General features: G+C 45.7%; 1 protein-coding gene across 1 annotated transcript in view; it reads right to left on the bottom strand.

Moving 5' to 3' along the window:
• Positions 1-15,616, bottom strand: part of SPHKAP (SPHK1 interactor, AKAP domain containing) — a 78,760-nt gene that overhangs the window by 57,965 nt on the left and 5,179 nt on the right. Inside the window, exon 2 of the mRNA XM_077826891.1 lies at positions 15,394-15,536. Coding sequence (XP_077683017.1) covers positions 15,394-15,536 — 143 coding nt within the window. The remainder of the gene's footprint in view (positions 1-15,393; positions 15,537-15,616) is intronic.

Raw genomic sequence — 15,616 nt, 5'->3', positions numbered from 1 at the left:
CCACCGAGAGACTGTGTGGTTGTTGTTATTCACCTCCATTTTACTGAAGAGAGTATTAGTCTTCCTTGTGCTCAGTGCTGTATACTGTGGCTATGATGTGGTCACAATCTCAAGGATGTTACATTTTAAATTAGATGATACAATTAAAACCTTCTGAGCCTGATTCTCCATTGCTTTTCTTGCACTCTGGATAGTCACTTGCATACACATAGCACATGCTTAGCAGGTGTAAAATGCTCCCATTCTGAATTTGGTAACAGTCTGTCTCCTTCACACAGCTGTAAACGATTACACTAGATGTAAGGCACTGGGGTCGGGGGTATGTACAGGCTTTATAGACTGCTCCTTCAAGGTGCAAATGCTGATTTTACATCTGAAGACTGGACACTATATTTAGCAATCCAGTCAAGTTCTTCAGGAAAAAATATATTTACATAAAAGGTTCCTGGCTACCAAAACACAGGGATATTAACTTCACCCTTTCCATTTGATATTGGTTTATGAAAACAACAGATAACACTTCCTCATGTTTTTAGCAGAGAGAAGAGCGTAAAGTAAGAGCTACCTCTATGGCAAAAGAGGCCAAATAGTTGGGAGTCTTTGGTCTGTCCAGGAAAGGGGAATGAAGAAGTGTGTCCAAACTTCACAAGAAATCCTGGCCTTCAAAATACCTATACCTGAAGTATAAGGAATCTTAAATCCATAGAGAAACTTTCCTTGTGCCCTCTAAGGCCACTTTTTCTGGGATAGAGTCACAGAAAGCAGATATCCTTCCCTAATATCAAAAAGTGGTCGGTCTGCTTTTCCAAAATACAGATTTCTTCAGAAAAGCAAAGAAAATAAATTGGATAAAATAATAATGGCCACAAGCAGCAGAATATGTGTGAGATTAGGAAAATACAAGGGGGAGGTCGGGAAGAAAATTGATTGGCATGACAAGACAATAGATAAGAGGGTAAAAAAAGTTTAACTACATTTATGGGCAATTACGAATGGTCCAGTAACTAACTAGGAACACAGGAACGGCCAAAATGGATCAGATCTAAGGTTCATTTAGTCCACTATCCTGTCTCTAAGGGTATGTCTACACTACGGAATAAGGTCGAATTTATAGAAGTCGGTTTTTTAGCAATCGGTTTTATATATTCGAGTGTGTGTGTCCCCAAAGAAAATGCTCTAAGTGCATTAAGTGCATTAACTCGGCGGAGTGCTTCCACAGTACCGAGGCTAGAGTCAACTTCCGGAGCGTTGCACTGTGGATAGCTATCCCACAGTTCCTGCAGTCTCCGCTGCCCATTGGACTTCTGGGTTGAGATCCCAATTCTGATGGGGCTAAAACATTGTCGCGGGTGGTTCTGGGTACATATCGTCAGGCCCCCCTTCCCTCCCTCCCTCCGTGAAAGCAAGGGCAGACAATTGTTTCGCGCCTTTTTTCCTGAGTTACCTGTGCAGACGCCATACCACGGCAAGCATGGAGCCCGCTCAGGTAACCGTCACCATATGTCTCCTGGGTGCTGGCAGACGCGGTACGGCATTGCTACACAGTAGCAGCAACCCATTGCCTTCTGGCAGCAGACGGTGCAATATGACTGGTAGCCGTTCTCGTCATGTCCAAGGTGCTCCTGGCCACGTCGGCTGGGAGCGCCTGGGCAGACATGGGCGCAGGGACTAAATTTGGAGTGACTTGACCAGGTCATTCTCTTTAGTCCGGCAGTCAGTCCTATTGAACCGTCTTATGGTGAGCAGGCAGGCAATACGGATTGCTAGCAGTCGTACTGTACCATCTTCTGCCGGGCAGGCAAGAGATGAGGATGGCTAGCAGTCGTACTGTACCATCTTCTGCCGAGCAGCCATGAGATGTGGATGGCATGCAGTCCTTCTGCACCGTCTGCTGCCAGCCAAAGATGTAAAAGATAGATGGAGTGGATCAAAACAAGAAATAGACCAGATTTGTTTTGTATTCATTTGCTTCCCCCCCTCCCCTGTCTAGGGGACTCATTCCTCTAAGTCACACTGCAGTCACTCACAGAGAAAGTGCAGCGAGGTAAATCTAGCCATGTATCAATCAGAGGCCAGGCTAACCTCCTTGTTCCAATAAGAACAATAACTTAGGTGCACCATTTCTTATTGGAACCCTCCGTGAAGTCCTGCCTGAAATATTCCTTGATGTAAAGCCACCTCCTTTGCTAATTTTAGCTCCCTGAAGCCAACCCTGTAAGCCGTGTCCTCAGTCGCCCCTCCCTGCATCAGAGCAACAGCAAATAATCGTGCATCTGAGTTGAGAGTGCTGTCCAGAGCAGTCACAATGGAGCACTCTGATGGGGCTAAAACATTGTCGCAGGTGGTTCTGGGTACATATCGTCAGGCCCCCGTTCCCTCCCTCCCTCCGTGAAAGCAAGGGCAGACAATCGTTTCGCGCCTTTTTTCCTGAGTTACCTGTGCAGACGCCATACCACGGCAAGCATGGAGCCCGCTCAGGTAACCGTCACCATATGTCTCCTGGGTGCTGGCAGACGTGGTACGGCATTGCTACACAGTAGCAGCAACCCATTGCCTTCTGGCAGCAGACGGTACAGTATGACTGGTAGCCGTCCTCGTCATGTCCAAGGTGCTCCTAGCCACGTCGGCTGGGAGCGCCTGGGCAGACATGGGCGCAGGGACTAAATTTGGAGTGACTTGACCAGGTCATTCTCTTTAGCCTGCAGTCAGTCCTATTGAACTGTCTTATGGTGAGCAGGCAGGTGATACGGATTGCTAGCAGTCCTATTGCATCATCTTCTGCCGGGCAGGCAAGAGATGAGGATGGCTAGCAGTCCTACTGCACCGTCTGCTGCCAGCCAAAGATGTAAAAGATAGATGGAGTGGATCAAAACAAGAAATAGACCAGATTTGTTTTGTACTCATTTGCCTCCTCCCCTGTCTAGGGGACTCATTCCTCTAGGTCACACTGCAGTCACTCACAGAGAAGGTGCAGCGAGGTAAATCTAGCCATGTATCAATCAAAGGCCAGGCTAACCTCCTTGTTCCAATAAGAACAATAACTTAGGTGCACCATTTCTTATTGGAACCCTCTGTGAAGTCCTGCCTGAAATACTCCTTGATGTAAAGCCACCTCCTTTGTTGATTTTAGCTCCCTGAAGCCAACCCTGTAAGCCGTGTCGTCAGTCGCCCCTCCGTCCGTCAGAGCAACGGCAGACAATCGTTCCGTGCCTTTTTTCTGTGCGGACGCCATACCAAGGCAAGCATGGAGGCCGCTCAGCTCACTTTGGCAATTAGGAGCACATTAAACACCACACGCATTATCCAGCAGTATATGCAGCACCAGAACCTGGCAAAGCGATACCGGGCGAGGAGGCGACGTCAGCACGGTCACGTGAGTGATCAGGACATGGACACAGATTTCTCTGAAAGCATGGGCCCTGCCAATGCATGCATCATGGTGCTAATGGGGCAGGTTCATGCTGTGGAACGCCGATTCTGGGCTCGGGAAACAAGCACAGACTAGTGGGACCGCATAGTGTTGCGGGTCTGGGACAATTCCCAGTGGCTGTGAAACTTTCGCATGCGTAAGGGCACTTTCATGGAACTTTGTGACTTGCTTTCCCCTGCCCTGAGGCGCATGAATACCAAGATGAGAGCAGCCCTCACAGTTGAGATGCGAGTGGCGATAGCCCTGTGGAAGCTTGCAATGCCAGACAGCTACCGGTCAGTTGGGAATCAATTTGGAGTGGGCAAATCTACTGTTGGGGCTGCTGTGATGCAAGTAGCCCACGCAATAAAAGATCTGCTGATATCAAGGGTAGTGACTCTGGGAAATGTGCAGGTCATAGTGGATGGCTTTGCTGCAATGGGATTCCCTAACTGTGGTGGGGCCATAGACGGAACCCATATCCCTATCTTGGCACCGGAGCACCAAGCCGCCGAGTACATAAACTGCAAGGGGTACTTTTCAATAGTGCTGCAAGCTCTGGTGGATCACAAGGGACGTTTCACCAACATCAACGTGGGATGGCCGGGAAAGGTACATGACGCTCGCATCTTCAGGAACTCTGGTCTGTTTCAAAAGCTGCAGGAAGGGACTTTATTCCCAGACCAGAAAATAACTGTTGGGGATGTTGAAATGCCTATATGTATCCTTGGGGACCCAGCCTACCCCTTAATGCCATGGCTCATGAAGCCGTACACAGGCAGCCTGGACAGTAGTCAGGAGCTGTTCAACTACAGGCTGAGCAAGTGCAGAATGGTGGTAGAATGTGCATTTGGATGTTTAAAGGCGCGCTGGCGCAGTTTACTGACTCGCTTAGACCTCAGCAAAACCAATATTCCCACTGTTATTACTGCTTGCCGTGTGCTCCACAATATCTGTGAGAGTAAGGGGGAGACGTTTATGGCGGGGTGGGAGGTTGAGGCAAATTGCCTGGCTGCTGGTTACGCGCAGCCAGACACCAGGGCGGTTAGAAGAGCACAGGAGGGCGCGGTACGCACCAGAGAAGCTTTGAAAACCAGTTTCATGACTGGCCAGGCTACGGTGTGAAAGTTCTGTTTGTTTCTCCTTGATGAAACCCCCCGCCCCTTGGTTCACTCTACTTCCCTGTAAGCTAACCACCCTTCCCTCCTCCCTTCAATCACCGCTTGCAGAGGCAATAAAGTCATTGTTGCTTCACATTCATGCATTCTTTATTCATTCATCACACAAATAGGGGGATGACTACCAAGGTAGCCCAGGAGGGGTGGTGGAGGAGGGAAGGAAAATGCCACACAGCACTTTAAAAGTTTACAACTTTAAAATTTATTGAATGCCAGCCTTCTTTTTTTTGGGCAATCCTCTGTGGCAGAGTGGCTGGTTGGCCAGTGGCCCCCTCACCGCATTCTTGGGCATCTGGGTGTGGAGGTTATGGAACTTGGGGAGGAGGGCGGTTGGTTACACAGGGGCTGTAGTGGCAGTCTGTGCTCCATCTGCCTTTGCTGCAGCTCAACCATACACTGGAGCATACTGGTTTGGTCCTCCAGCAGCCTCAGCATTGAATCCTGCCTCCTCTCATCACGCTGCCGCCACATTTGAGCTTCAGCCCTGTCTTCAGCCCGCCACTTACTCTCTTCAGCCTGCCACTTACTCTCTTCAGCCCGCCACCTCTCCTCCCGGTCATTTTGTGCTTTCCTGCACTCTGACATTATTTGCCTCCACGCATTCGTCTGTGCTCTGTCTGTGTGGGAGGACAGCATGAGCTCGGAGAACATTTCATCTCGAGTGCATTTTTTTTTCTTTCTAAGCTTCACTAGCCTCTGGGAAGGAGAAGATCCTGTGATCATTGAAACACGTGCAGCTGGTGGAGAAAAAAAAAGGGACAGCGGTATTTAAAAAGACACATTTTATAAAACAGTGGCTACACTCTTTCAGGGTAAACCTTGCTGTTAACATTACATACATAGCACATGTGCTTTCGTTACAAGGTCGCATTTTGCCTCCCCCCACCGCCTGGCTACCCCCTCAACCTTCCCCCCTCCCTGTGGCTAACAGCGGGGAACATTTCTGTTTAGCCACAGGCAAACAGCCCAGCAGGAATGGGCTCCTCTGAGTGTCCCCTGAAGAAAAGCACTCTATTTAAACCAGGTGACCATGAATTATACCTCACTCTCCTGAGGATAACACAGAGAGATAAAGAACGGATGTTGTTTGAACGCCAGCAAACATACACTGCAATGCTTTGTTGTACAATGATTCCCGAGTACGTGTTACTGGCCTGGAGTGGTAAAGTGTCCTACCATGAAGGACGCAATAAGGCTGCCCTCCCCAGAAACCTTTTGCAAAGGCTTTGGGAGTACATCCAGGAGAGCCGCGAATGCCAGGGCAAAGTAATCCTTTCACATGCTTGCTTTTAAACCATGTATAGTATTTTAAAAAGGTACACTCACCGGAGGTCCCTTCTCCGCCTGCTGGGTCCAGGAGGCAGCGTTGGGTGGGTTCGGGGGGTACTGGCTCCAGGTCCAGGGTGAGAAACAGTTCCTGGCTGTCGGGAAAACCGGTTTCTCCGCTTGCTTGCTGTAAGCTATCTACAACCTCATCATCATCATCATCATCTTCTTCATCCCCAAAACCTGCTTCCGTATTGCCTCCATCTCCATTAAAGGAGTCAAACAACATGGCTGGGGTAGTGGTGGCTGAACCCCCTAAAATGGCATGCAGCTCATCATAGAAGCAGCATGTTTGGGGCTCTGACCTGGAGCAGCCGTTCGCCTCTCTGGTTTTCTGGTAGGCTTGCCTCAGCTCCTTCAGTTTCACGCGGCACTGCTTCGGGTGCCTGTTATGGCCTCTGTCCTTCATGCCCTGGGATATTTTGACAAAGGCTTTGGCATTTCGAAAACTGGAACTGAGTTCTGATAGCACGGATTCCTCTCCCCATACAGCGATCAGATCCCGTACCTCCCGTTCGGTCCATGCTGGAGCTCTTTTGCGATTCTGGGACTCATCATGGTCACCTCTGCTGATGAGCTCTGAATGGTCACCTGCAGCTTGCCACGCTGGCCAAACAGGAAATGAGATTCAAAAGTTCGCGGTTCTTTTCCTGTCTACCTGGCCAGTGCATCTGAGTTGAGAGTGCTGTCCAGAGCGGTCACAATGGAGCACTCTGAGATAGCTCCCGGAGGCCAATACCGTCGAATTGTGTCCACAGTACCCCAAATTCGAGCCGGCAAGGCCGATTTAAGCGCTAATCCACTTGTCAGGGGTGGAGTAAGGAAATAGATTTTAAGAGCCCTTTAAGTCGAAATAAAGGGCTTCATCGTGTGGACGGGTGCAGGTTTACATCGATTTAATGCTGCTAAATTCGACCTAAAGTCCTAGTGTAGACCAGGGCTGACAGTGGCCAACACCAGATTATTCAGAGGAAGATGTGAAATAATTTTCTCCCACATTAGGTCTCATCCTGATTTCTAAGAGAGATTGGCTTAAAGCCTCAAGCACAAGGCTAAATGTCCTTCCAAAATGTGATATAATTAATTATGACAACTTTGGATAGTCTTTATCCATATAAATGTCCAATCCTTTTTCTGAATCTTAAATTCTTGGCCTCAACAATTCCTGTGGCAATAAGCACCACAGTTCAATTACAAGATATAACTAGAAATAGAATGAGGATGGTGGGACTAAGCAATGCAAAGAAAAGGAACATGTTAATCTGCCTAGAGCCCAGAACTACTATTCAATGGCAGAAGTGAGAATTCACTACGTCAAAATATTTACTGAGAAAAGAAAATTGTGCAAACCACAAAATGAGACGAGATCATCTTTCTAGGGGACAACCCATTAGAAGTGGCTAAGGGGAAAACTGTTCAAGGATCCCTTCACAGAACCAAGCTGCCACTGGCTAGGTCCCAATGAAGCTGCAGAGGGAAGTTAGAAGACTACTTATTATTACCCTACGGGGACTGGGGCCGTAACCTTTACTACCATAAGCCAGCAATCATAACACTGAGCTAGGCAGCCAGATAATATAGCTCCTACCTATATTAGCTCCCACCTAAATCCCCACACAGAAACCATAGTGCCATGAAGGTCATAGTGCCTTCTGCAAGGCCTCTTGTTTACAGACATCTATAGGGGGGGCATTCATGTTGGGCCGGATAGAGTGGAATGGTACCTTAGAAATACTGGTCCTTCTCCCTACCATGCAGAAAGGGGGAATATCTAGTTCGTGGAGGGAGCCTTCCACATGCTAATCTCTAGAAGACTATCCAGACCCTGGAATACAGATCTATGCCAAATACCTTCAAACAAGTGTGTTTAGTGATCACAAATACACCAATGTGACCAAAGACTTTGTACGGAGAATGGCAAAGCCTTGAATTTTAAAACAATCCCTTCCTTGGGGAATGCTGCCTACTCTTGTTTATCAGTTCATTGACTCTGCACTTGATAAATGCCATACCTTCTGCCTCAGTGAAAATAGAGTCCTGCTACCATAATTAACTCAGACTAGATGCATAAACTAAAACATCATGCACGCCACAGAAGCACATCTCCTCTTGCCTTTGCAAAGTGTTGGTCATTTTTTGATATATTTGTGCTGAAATCTTGAAATAAAGAGATCTTATTGCTGTTGAAAGAATGTTTCTTCCCCCTGGAACCTCTTTATTTTAAAACGGTCACCACTCTAGATCTTAGACTGTTGCCAATACAGAGTAACCCAAGGGAACACTATGATCCTGCTCAAAGCTAGACGTAGCTGGGAAAAGGACACCATCTTTATCTCTAAATTACTCAGTAAAATCCAAGGCAAAGTCAATCATATTCACCTTTGCAGAGTCATCAGAAATTACAGCAATTAATGAGTATGTGTAAACTGCAATTAAACACTCGTGGCTGGCCCATGTCAGCTTGAGCTCCAGATGAGCCCAACTGTCTACACTGCAAATTTACAGCCCCACAGCCTGAGCCCTACAAGCCCAATTCAGCTGACATGGGCCAACCACGAGTGTTTAATTGCTGTGTCCACATTCTTGACTTTCTATTCCTATTTTCTAAGTCTTTCTTCAAGATACATTATTTTTAATTTTTTTGTATCTTATGTAATAGGTTGTAGAATTCTTCCATTTCTACAACTTCTTGTCTGCAGGAACTAAAGTTCTAACTCCTGTCAGAGATACTCTCCTATGCATCTGAAATTGCCTCTTTGAGCTTAAACAGCCCTGCAAGAGGTAAACTGACATACTTTCTTTTTGAATTTCCTTTAAAATCATGGCTAATGCTATTTCAGATTTGATCACTTTGGATCTTTCTTCCCCTTAACTCAGCCCCTCTTTCAGAACCTAGGGGACAGTGTGTGGAACTGGGAATTAGAAGGCCTGACCCTGCCCTGCCACAGACTTGCTAAGTGATCTTGGGCAAGTTATTTCAACTTTCCATAATTCAGTAGCGCCATCTGTATATAGTAAGCAATCTGTAATCTATGGATGAAAAGCACTGGATAAGAGCTATTCTTATTCTTTAACAACAGCCAGTGCACCCCTGACTTGCCTTCTAACAAGGTTCTAATTAGGGCTTCAGGATATACTCCTCCTCTTCCCCCACTTGCCCCCACCCCAAATTCCCCAGGGGTAGCTTCCCACCTTTAGTGACAAAATAGTTGTGGATTGTGGCAACATTTATGAATTTAGTAACCCAAAAAAGTGAGCTAGGGACCTAAAGCTCCAGTCATACCCAACCCTCTGCTAGTGAATGAGCACATGATTCTTCCATCCCCTTTTAGGGAACCCTGTTTTAAGTGAAAGCATATGATGATCATAGGTAATGCTCCTGAATGAATGCTTGAAAAGGTCACATGCGTTAGGCCTGAGGGCATGGACAGGATGGCTCAGGATGAGTGGATAGTTCAGGTGTCTAATGAACTTGTCTATTCAAGGAGTCTATTCATGTATATTCAACTTGTTTGTTTTTATAATTCTTTTCATGACAGAATTTGGGGATGAGGCTGTGTAATGGGTGTCCCTCCACACAAGGCAGAGCAGGTTATTAGGACAATTAACATGATAGGCTGCATCTGTGGGAGAGCCAAACAAAGCCCAGCTGGGCAGGGGCAGGCTGAGTTTGTATAAAGCCAGCAAGCTGAGCCTCAAAGAGGGCTATAAGGACAGTAATCTGTAGTTGCTTTTTGGGGGAAGGGTCTTGTACTTGGTTACAGAGTCTGGTAAGAAACCAAAGAAAAGAGTAGTCTACAGTTACTCCCTGGGAGGAGAGTGTTTTGGCTTGTAAACCCAGAGAGATGCAGGAAGGAGTTTAGGAAAATAGCTGGAACCCAGAATAGTGGCATAGGACCTGGCCTGGGAGTAGAAGACTGGAACAGCATAAAGACAGTTGACCCAGTGGGATTTTGATACCCCAGAAGGAGAAAACTATAGTGACCTGGCTGGAGGGAACTTCATGACTCCTGGAGAGTGAGGAGGGAAGTATCTGACCTGAATGGAGAGTCCCTAGAAATAACCCCAAAGAGGCACCCAATGGTGAGTGAACTCTATGACCAAGTAGAAAGCCGACACCATCACATGGGAGGCTGGTTGGGAAGCAAGCTCAGGACTCTATCTCCTCAGGCTGGCTATGAGCAAATTGCATCAGTGGGATGATCTCACTTAGCCAGATTCTGCTCTCTGATATGCATAGCTCCCACTGGAGTTGTATGCATGTATCTGAGGGCAGAATTTAGCCCAGGCTTTGGAAGTGCAGAGAAGGGTACAACATACAGGTGCTTTTGCCCACTTCTAGAACTAGTCTCAAAGATTAACTCTCCTTCCTGTTGTAGAAGGAGGCCTGAGATCACTGCTATTAGTGAGGCAGTTTGGATTGCATGAGGGAGAGAGGCTGACCAGAATAAAATTTTGGGTGAAATACTGATAAACTACTCGAGGTTGCTTCTCACTTGTTGCGGATCATGATGCTAGCTGGCCTCTCTTACAAATGACATTTTCAGCATAAATGCTTCTCATCTAAGACAAAAGCAAGGAGGAAAGAGTCAGATGATTTGCTGTTCCCTTTGGTTTCAATGGTTTGCTCTTGTTTTGTTGTATAATGCTTAATGCAATGCCTCCAATTCACAGATGCAGCCAAACTGTTTGGTACTGCACCTGTGGAAGGGGACAAAGGTGGCTTTAAGCTACCTTTTTGCTTCCTGGATTCCTGAGTCATCTGATGACCAGTTCAGCCCCCAGTGCAGTTGAGAGCAGCCTCATGGCTGTTCTATGCTATTCTTGACATTAGTGGTCTCAAAGGCCTGCTCTGGCAGCTGAGTACAGCTAAGGTGCAGCAGCATTCTGGCCACACTCCCAACATAGCTACTATGGCTTGAATCCAGCCAGCATACAGCCCATTTGTTGTCACTCTGAAGCAGTACAAAGGTCTGTCTATTTTATGTGTAATCCATGCCTGCTTGCTGTAGTGCTCTGCTCCCCTTTAATGGCAGCTAGGCCAGCTAGAGATTGTTGAGCCTGATACAGCCTGGCTAAGAGATGTCTTCTAGCTCAGGTGATAGAGGCTTATATATTAAGCTCTGGAAGTCCCAGGTTTGATCCCAGCAGATGATGACCAAAGTCTGTCAGCACTGCAATGCATGACCTCCGTGTTGTGATTTTTGTCATTTAATGAATAGGTAGGGGTGTGTGTGTGGTGGTGGGGGGGATTGTTAATCGTTTCTCCATAAGAAATAATCATGTGGTCTGAAGTACCACTAGCTCAGTTCACCCTGTTTCTCCACTCCAAATCCATGCCTGGATTCCCCCTGCCCTACATGGAAGGGAGCTCTGCCATTTTTATGGCATCCCTCGGTCAGTTCAGATATTCTAGAGGCTTTTCCAGAGTCAATGCTGAGGAAAGGGGTGGAAATTGGTTAGGCCAGGGGAAGGAGTGGGCCCATCGTCCCCTCTGAAACCTGTGGAAATTAGTAGCAAAGAGAGTTGATGTGGAGGCATGGGGGGCTTCCATGCAGATGCCCTGGGCCTCCCATGGATCTGAGTGGTGTGGGGGTAGGAGAATATGCCAGTCTGTGGGGGGAGCATGGAAGTTGCTAGAGACTCTTCTTTGGCAAACTCTATGCCACATATGAACAATACGAGGGAGGGAATCTCTGCAACAGAATCCTGGTGGATATTATCTTCTTGCTCAGAACTCCCCTCCTATTATTTTTTTCTATGGAAAGGGATAATCTGGATCATTGTGTGGTATCTAAGGGTAATGTTGACTAAAGGTAACTAGTATATAGCTACATATGCAGTAATGTAGAGACAGAAAATGCATGAACAGTTGGACTTCTTGATAACTAGAAGTTAAAGGTTGTCACATGATATCTGAAAGGCCACTTTCCCTTCATTTGCAAGGAATATTGCAGGTTTGTCCTAGGATGTCAATGTCCCAAGATAATATCTCTATGCTGATAATATATGGTCAAAATACTCTTACATTTCCTAGAATCTTATTTAATTTTTGAGATATAATCTTCTCCCTGCAAACATGTGGCTGTGAGGATAAGGAATCTCAGCCACACGTGTATAAATTTGCAGGATCAAGTTCTACATGGCACTAGTTAGTTTGTCAAATGTAATTTGGACGCACCTGCTTCTTAGGCTAGTAGCTCCAGCAGTGTATTTGAATGTTTGTGAAGAAGGACCAATTGATTATATCCATTGCAATATAGCAAACGCACACCTGTAATGAGTAATGTGAACGTGTACAATGTTACCAGTCATTCAGTACATTCTATACCAGAGGTGGACAAACTATGGCCCACGAGCCGTTTTAAGCTGGCCTGCGAGCCGCATGATTTGGCTCAGCCCTGCCCCGGACCTAAGGCTGAGGCGCTAGGTCGGGGGCCTCACCAGTGGCTCAGCGGCACTCCAGCTGGGGAGCTGGGTCAGGGGCTGGACCACGCAGCTTGGCCCCGCTCTGGCACTCCAGCTGGGGCACAGGGTCAGGCCACACCACGCTTAAGGTAAGAGCCACTCTGAGCACCCCGAGCCTCTTCCCCAGCCCTGATTCCCCCTCCCACTCTCCAAACCTCTTGATCCCAGCCCAGAGCACTCTCCTGCATCCCAAACCTCTCATCCCCAGCCCCAACCCAGAGCCTGCACCCCCAGCTGAAACCTGCACCCCTGCCCCAGCTCTAATCCCCCTCCCACCCTCTGAACCCTTCAATGCCAGCTCAGAGCACCCTCCTACACCCCAAACTCCTCATCCCAGCCCACACACCAACCCTAATTTTGTGAGCATTCATGGCCCACCATACAATTTCTATTCCCTGATGTGGCCCTTGGGCCAAAAAGTTTGCCCACCCCTGTTCTATACTGTCCATTTCAAAATAGGTTCTCCCTTCTCTAAAATCTTGTAGACTTCTTCATACTCAGAATGATTACGTATTGAACCAAATTTTGCTCAAGTTCCTCTGACGTACATCCATAACATTTTGCTGAGGTCCATGAAGTTACTTCAGACTTACAATTGTGTAACTGTAAAAAGAAAAGGAGGACTTGTGGCACCTTAGAGACTAACAAATTTATTTGAGCATAAGCTTCCGTGAGCTACAGCTCACTTCATCAGATGCATCCGATATATATTGGGTACTCAGTGGAAATCATACTTTAAATAATTCAGGATGAATCTGCATCATGCATTAAATGTGAAATCAGCAGTAATTCATGGTTCTAAAAAAAGTTTTTCCACTTGCATCTAGACTTAACTGTCAGCATTACTCAGTGTGTGGTGAATCAATGAACTAAATCACCCTCTAGCACAATGTGGAGTGGAAAAGTCACTCCTTCCCAGAGGAAAAAAACTTCACACAAGTTCAGTGTAACAGCTTCCTGCTCTGAGACATTAATATATAGTAAATGTATCTACAATACATACAACACTGAGGCTCTGCTCTACAAACAAGACATCTGCATGTTTATGACTGATCATGTTAATTGTTTTGGTTAATTACCACTTTTCAAAAAGATATGAAAGAGGTACATGCAGAATAAGATGAGATATCAAGGGGCATATCTCTTGCATTCATTCAGATTGGTCTGTGAAGTAACAGGCACCATGAGAGATGCTGCCTGACAGTAGCTGTTCATGATAAAAATAGCTCTTCAAACTGGCAAGTGAATCAGCTGGAATGCTTAAACCATTCCCTGCCAATGGGAGACCAAGGTGGCTCCAATCCAACAGCAATTAAATCTTAAACTTATTTTTCATGAATGTAATATAAAAGAAGGTGGTGGACTGACCTGATCTTTCTGTATGGTTTTGTGTGGCTAAAAGCAATGTTAAAGCATCCTGTAACAATTCCTCAAATGTGCCCAAAATGTTTTGCTGTTGGCAAAATGCAGATGTGAATTGCTCAATTTTGATTGTACAGATGTATTAGAAGTTGATTGTCATACTTTACTATTAAAATCTTAACTGTAAGGGTCCAGGCAGCTGGAACAGCTCTGAGTTACTGATGTGGTGTCCTCCTTTAAAACTTCTTAACGTTAACCTGGTGTTTGTGAAGGTGCAAGGCTGACCCACCCCAAAGGTGAAGCCTTCTGTATTAGATACAATTGGCTACATGATCTTCCCCTCGTGAATCTGCCAGTGTGCCACAAGCTGATGTGAAGCAAAGAGTAAATAGAGAATCATGAGGAACCAATGTCATGGAACATTTTACCCTTAATATTTTCATTATAAGGAGGAGAAACACAGGGAGTGCCTGTCAGGTTCCAGTTACTTGTCCTTTCATTTGTTGGCTTTCTTTTCTTAAAAGCAAATAAGCACACTCCTGAATAAACAAAACATTTCAGTTCACTCTTAAGTGTGTCTCTTAGCTACTGCCTACAGCTGAAGTGAGCTAGAACTGCCCTAGAACAAAAGCATTGGCTGGGGGTAGGGCTAGTTAAGCTCTTTGACCAAAACAGAATTTGACGAATGAAATTTTTTTCAGCAAATTTCAGTGGTTTTTTAAAAAAGTGTTATGGAAAACTGACCTTTTTGAGGTGGGGGTTCATAAAAAAAAAAGTAATCTGAGAATTTTGCTAAATTTCCTGTGGAAAAATAACTTCTTTTTTTGGACCGGCTCTAATATTGTGCCTCTCCTTAGCACAATTTCTCTTAAAGCTCCCCAGAGCACTCCTGCATGTTGCAAAATGCGAGCAGAGCTGTGACCCTTCCTCTCCCATACCTCTTCAAAGGCTCTGCTAGTTCTCCCCCTTTTCTGCTCCTACACAAGAAACAGCCACAACCTGGCCCTGTAGTACACGGAATGTATGCTACTAAGGTTAGAAATTCTTTAGTGGTATATTCTCAGTCACAGTGGAAAAAGTGTACATATAAATGTTTGTCCTGCTCCTAATACCATGTGTGTATATACACATTCTAGTCAAAACTTACCCTTAACTTATCTAATTAAACATAAACCTTAGTCTAAGCTTTTCTCTGACCTTAGCTGTTCCTAGGGTTGTCTCCCTTGACCCATTTGCCTCAAAATAACGCTCACTTTTATGATTTTGGACTAAAAATCCCATTAAGTCACACCAGAATAGGCAGAAGAGCTCTGGACCTCTATGTGAGGTCCTAGAACCTGACAACTTATTATAACACAATTGTGAGACCGTTCATACACTGTCTACTGCTTTGGTAAGAAGGGAAAAGTGGGAAAACTGCCTATGAAAGTGATCACTGCTACACTTAACATGTGTTGTGTCAAATCATTGGCAAACATAGGCTAATCAAATAAAACTGAAAAATACCCAGACCATTCAGCTTTTAATACTGTTTCCATATCATTGACTTTGTTTTGTGTATGTATTGATTTTTATAATCCCCATTAAGGCATGAGTTAAAGCAGAGCTAGATCTGCCTCGGAAAATAAAATAAGCTTAGAGAGAAGTTACCTTCTTACATGCTGTGACAGAGCTCCCCAAACTGCTTTCTGAACTGTCTGTGCCGCTGACTTGGTGCTCTGAGACTTCATACATCAGTGGGGATTCAAAGTTGCTGAAGAAAGAGAACAACAAAAATCCTTCCAATGACTCATCTACATAAATACATGAAATGATGCCAAAAATACAGCTCAATTTAAAGAAATGCATCTTAACTCAAATTGCACCAACCTCT

Source organism: Eretmochelys imbricata, chromosome 9 (genome assembly GCF_965152235.1).
Source record: "Eretmochelys imbricata isolate rEreImb1 chromosome 9, rEreImb1.hap1, whole genome shotgun sequence".
Lineage (NCBI taxonomy): Eukaryota > Metazoa > Chordata > Testudines > Cheloniidae > Eretmochelys > Eretmochelys imbricata.
Note: the sequence above shows the minus strand (reverse complement) of the source record. Positions and strands in the feature narration are given on the sequence as shown.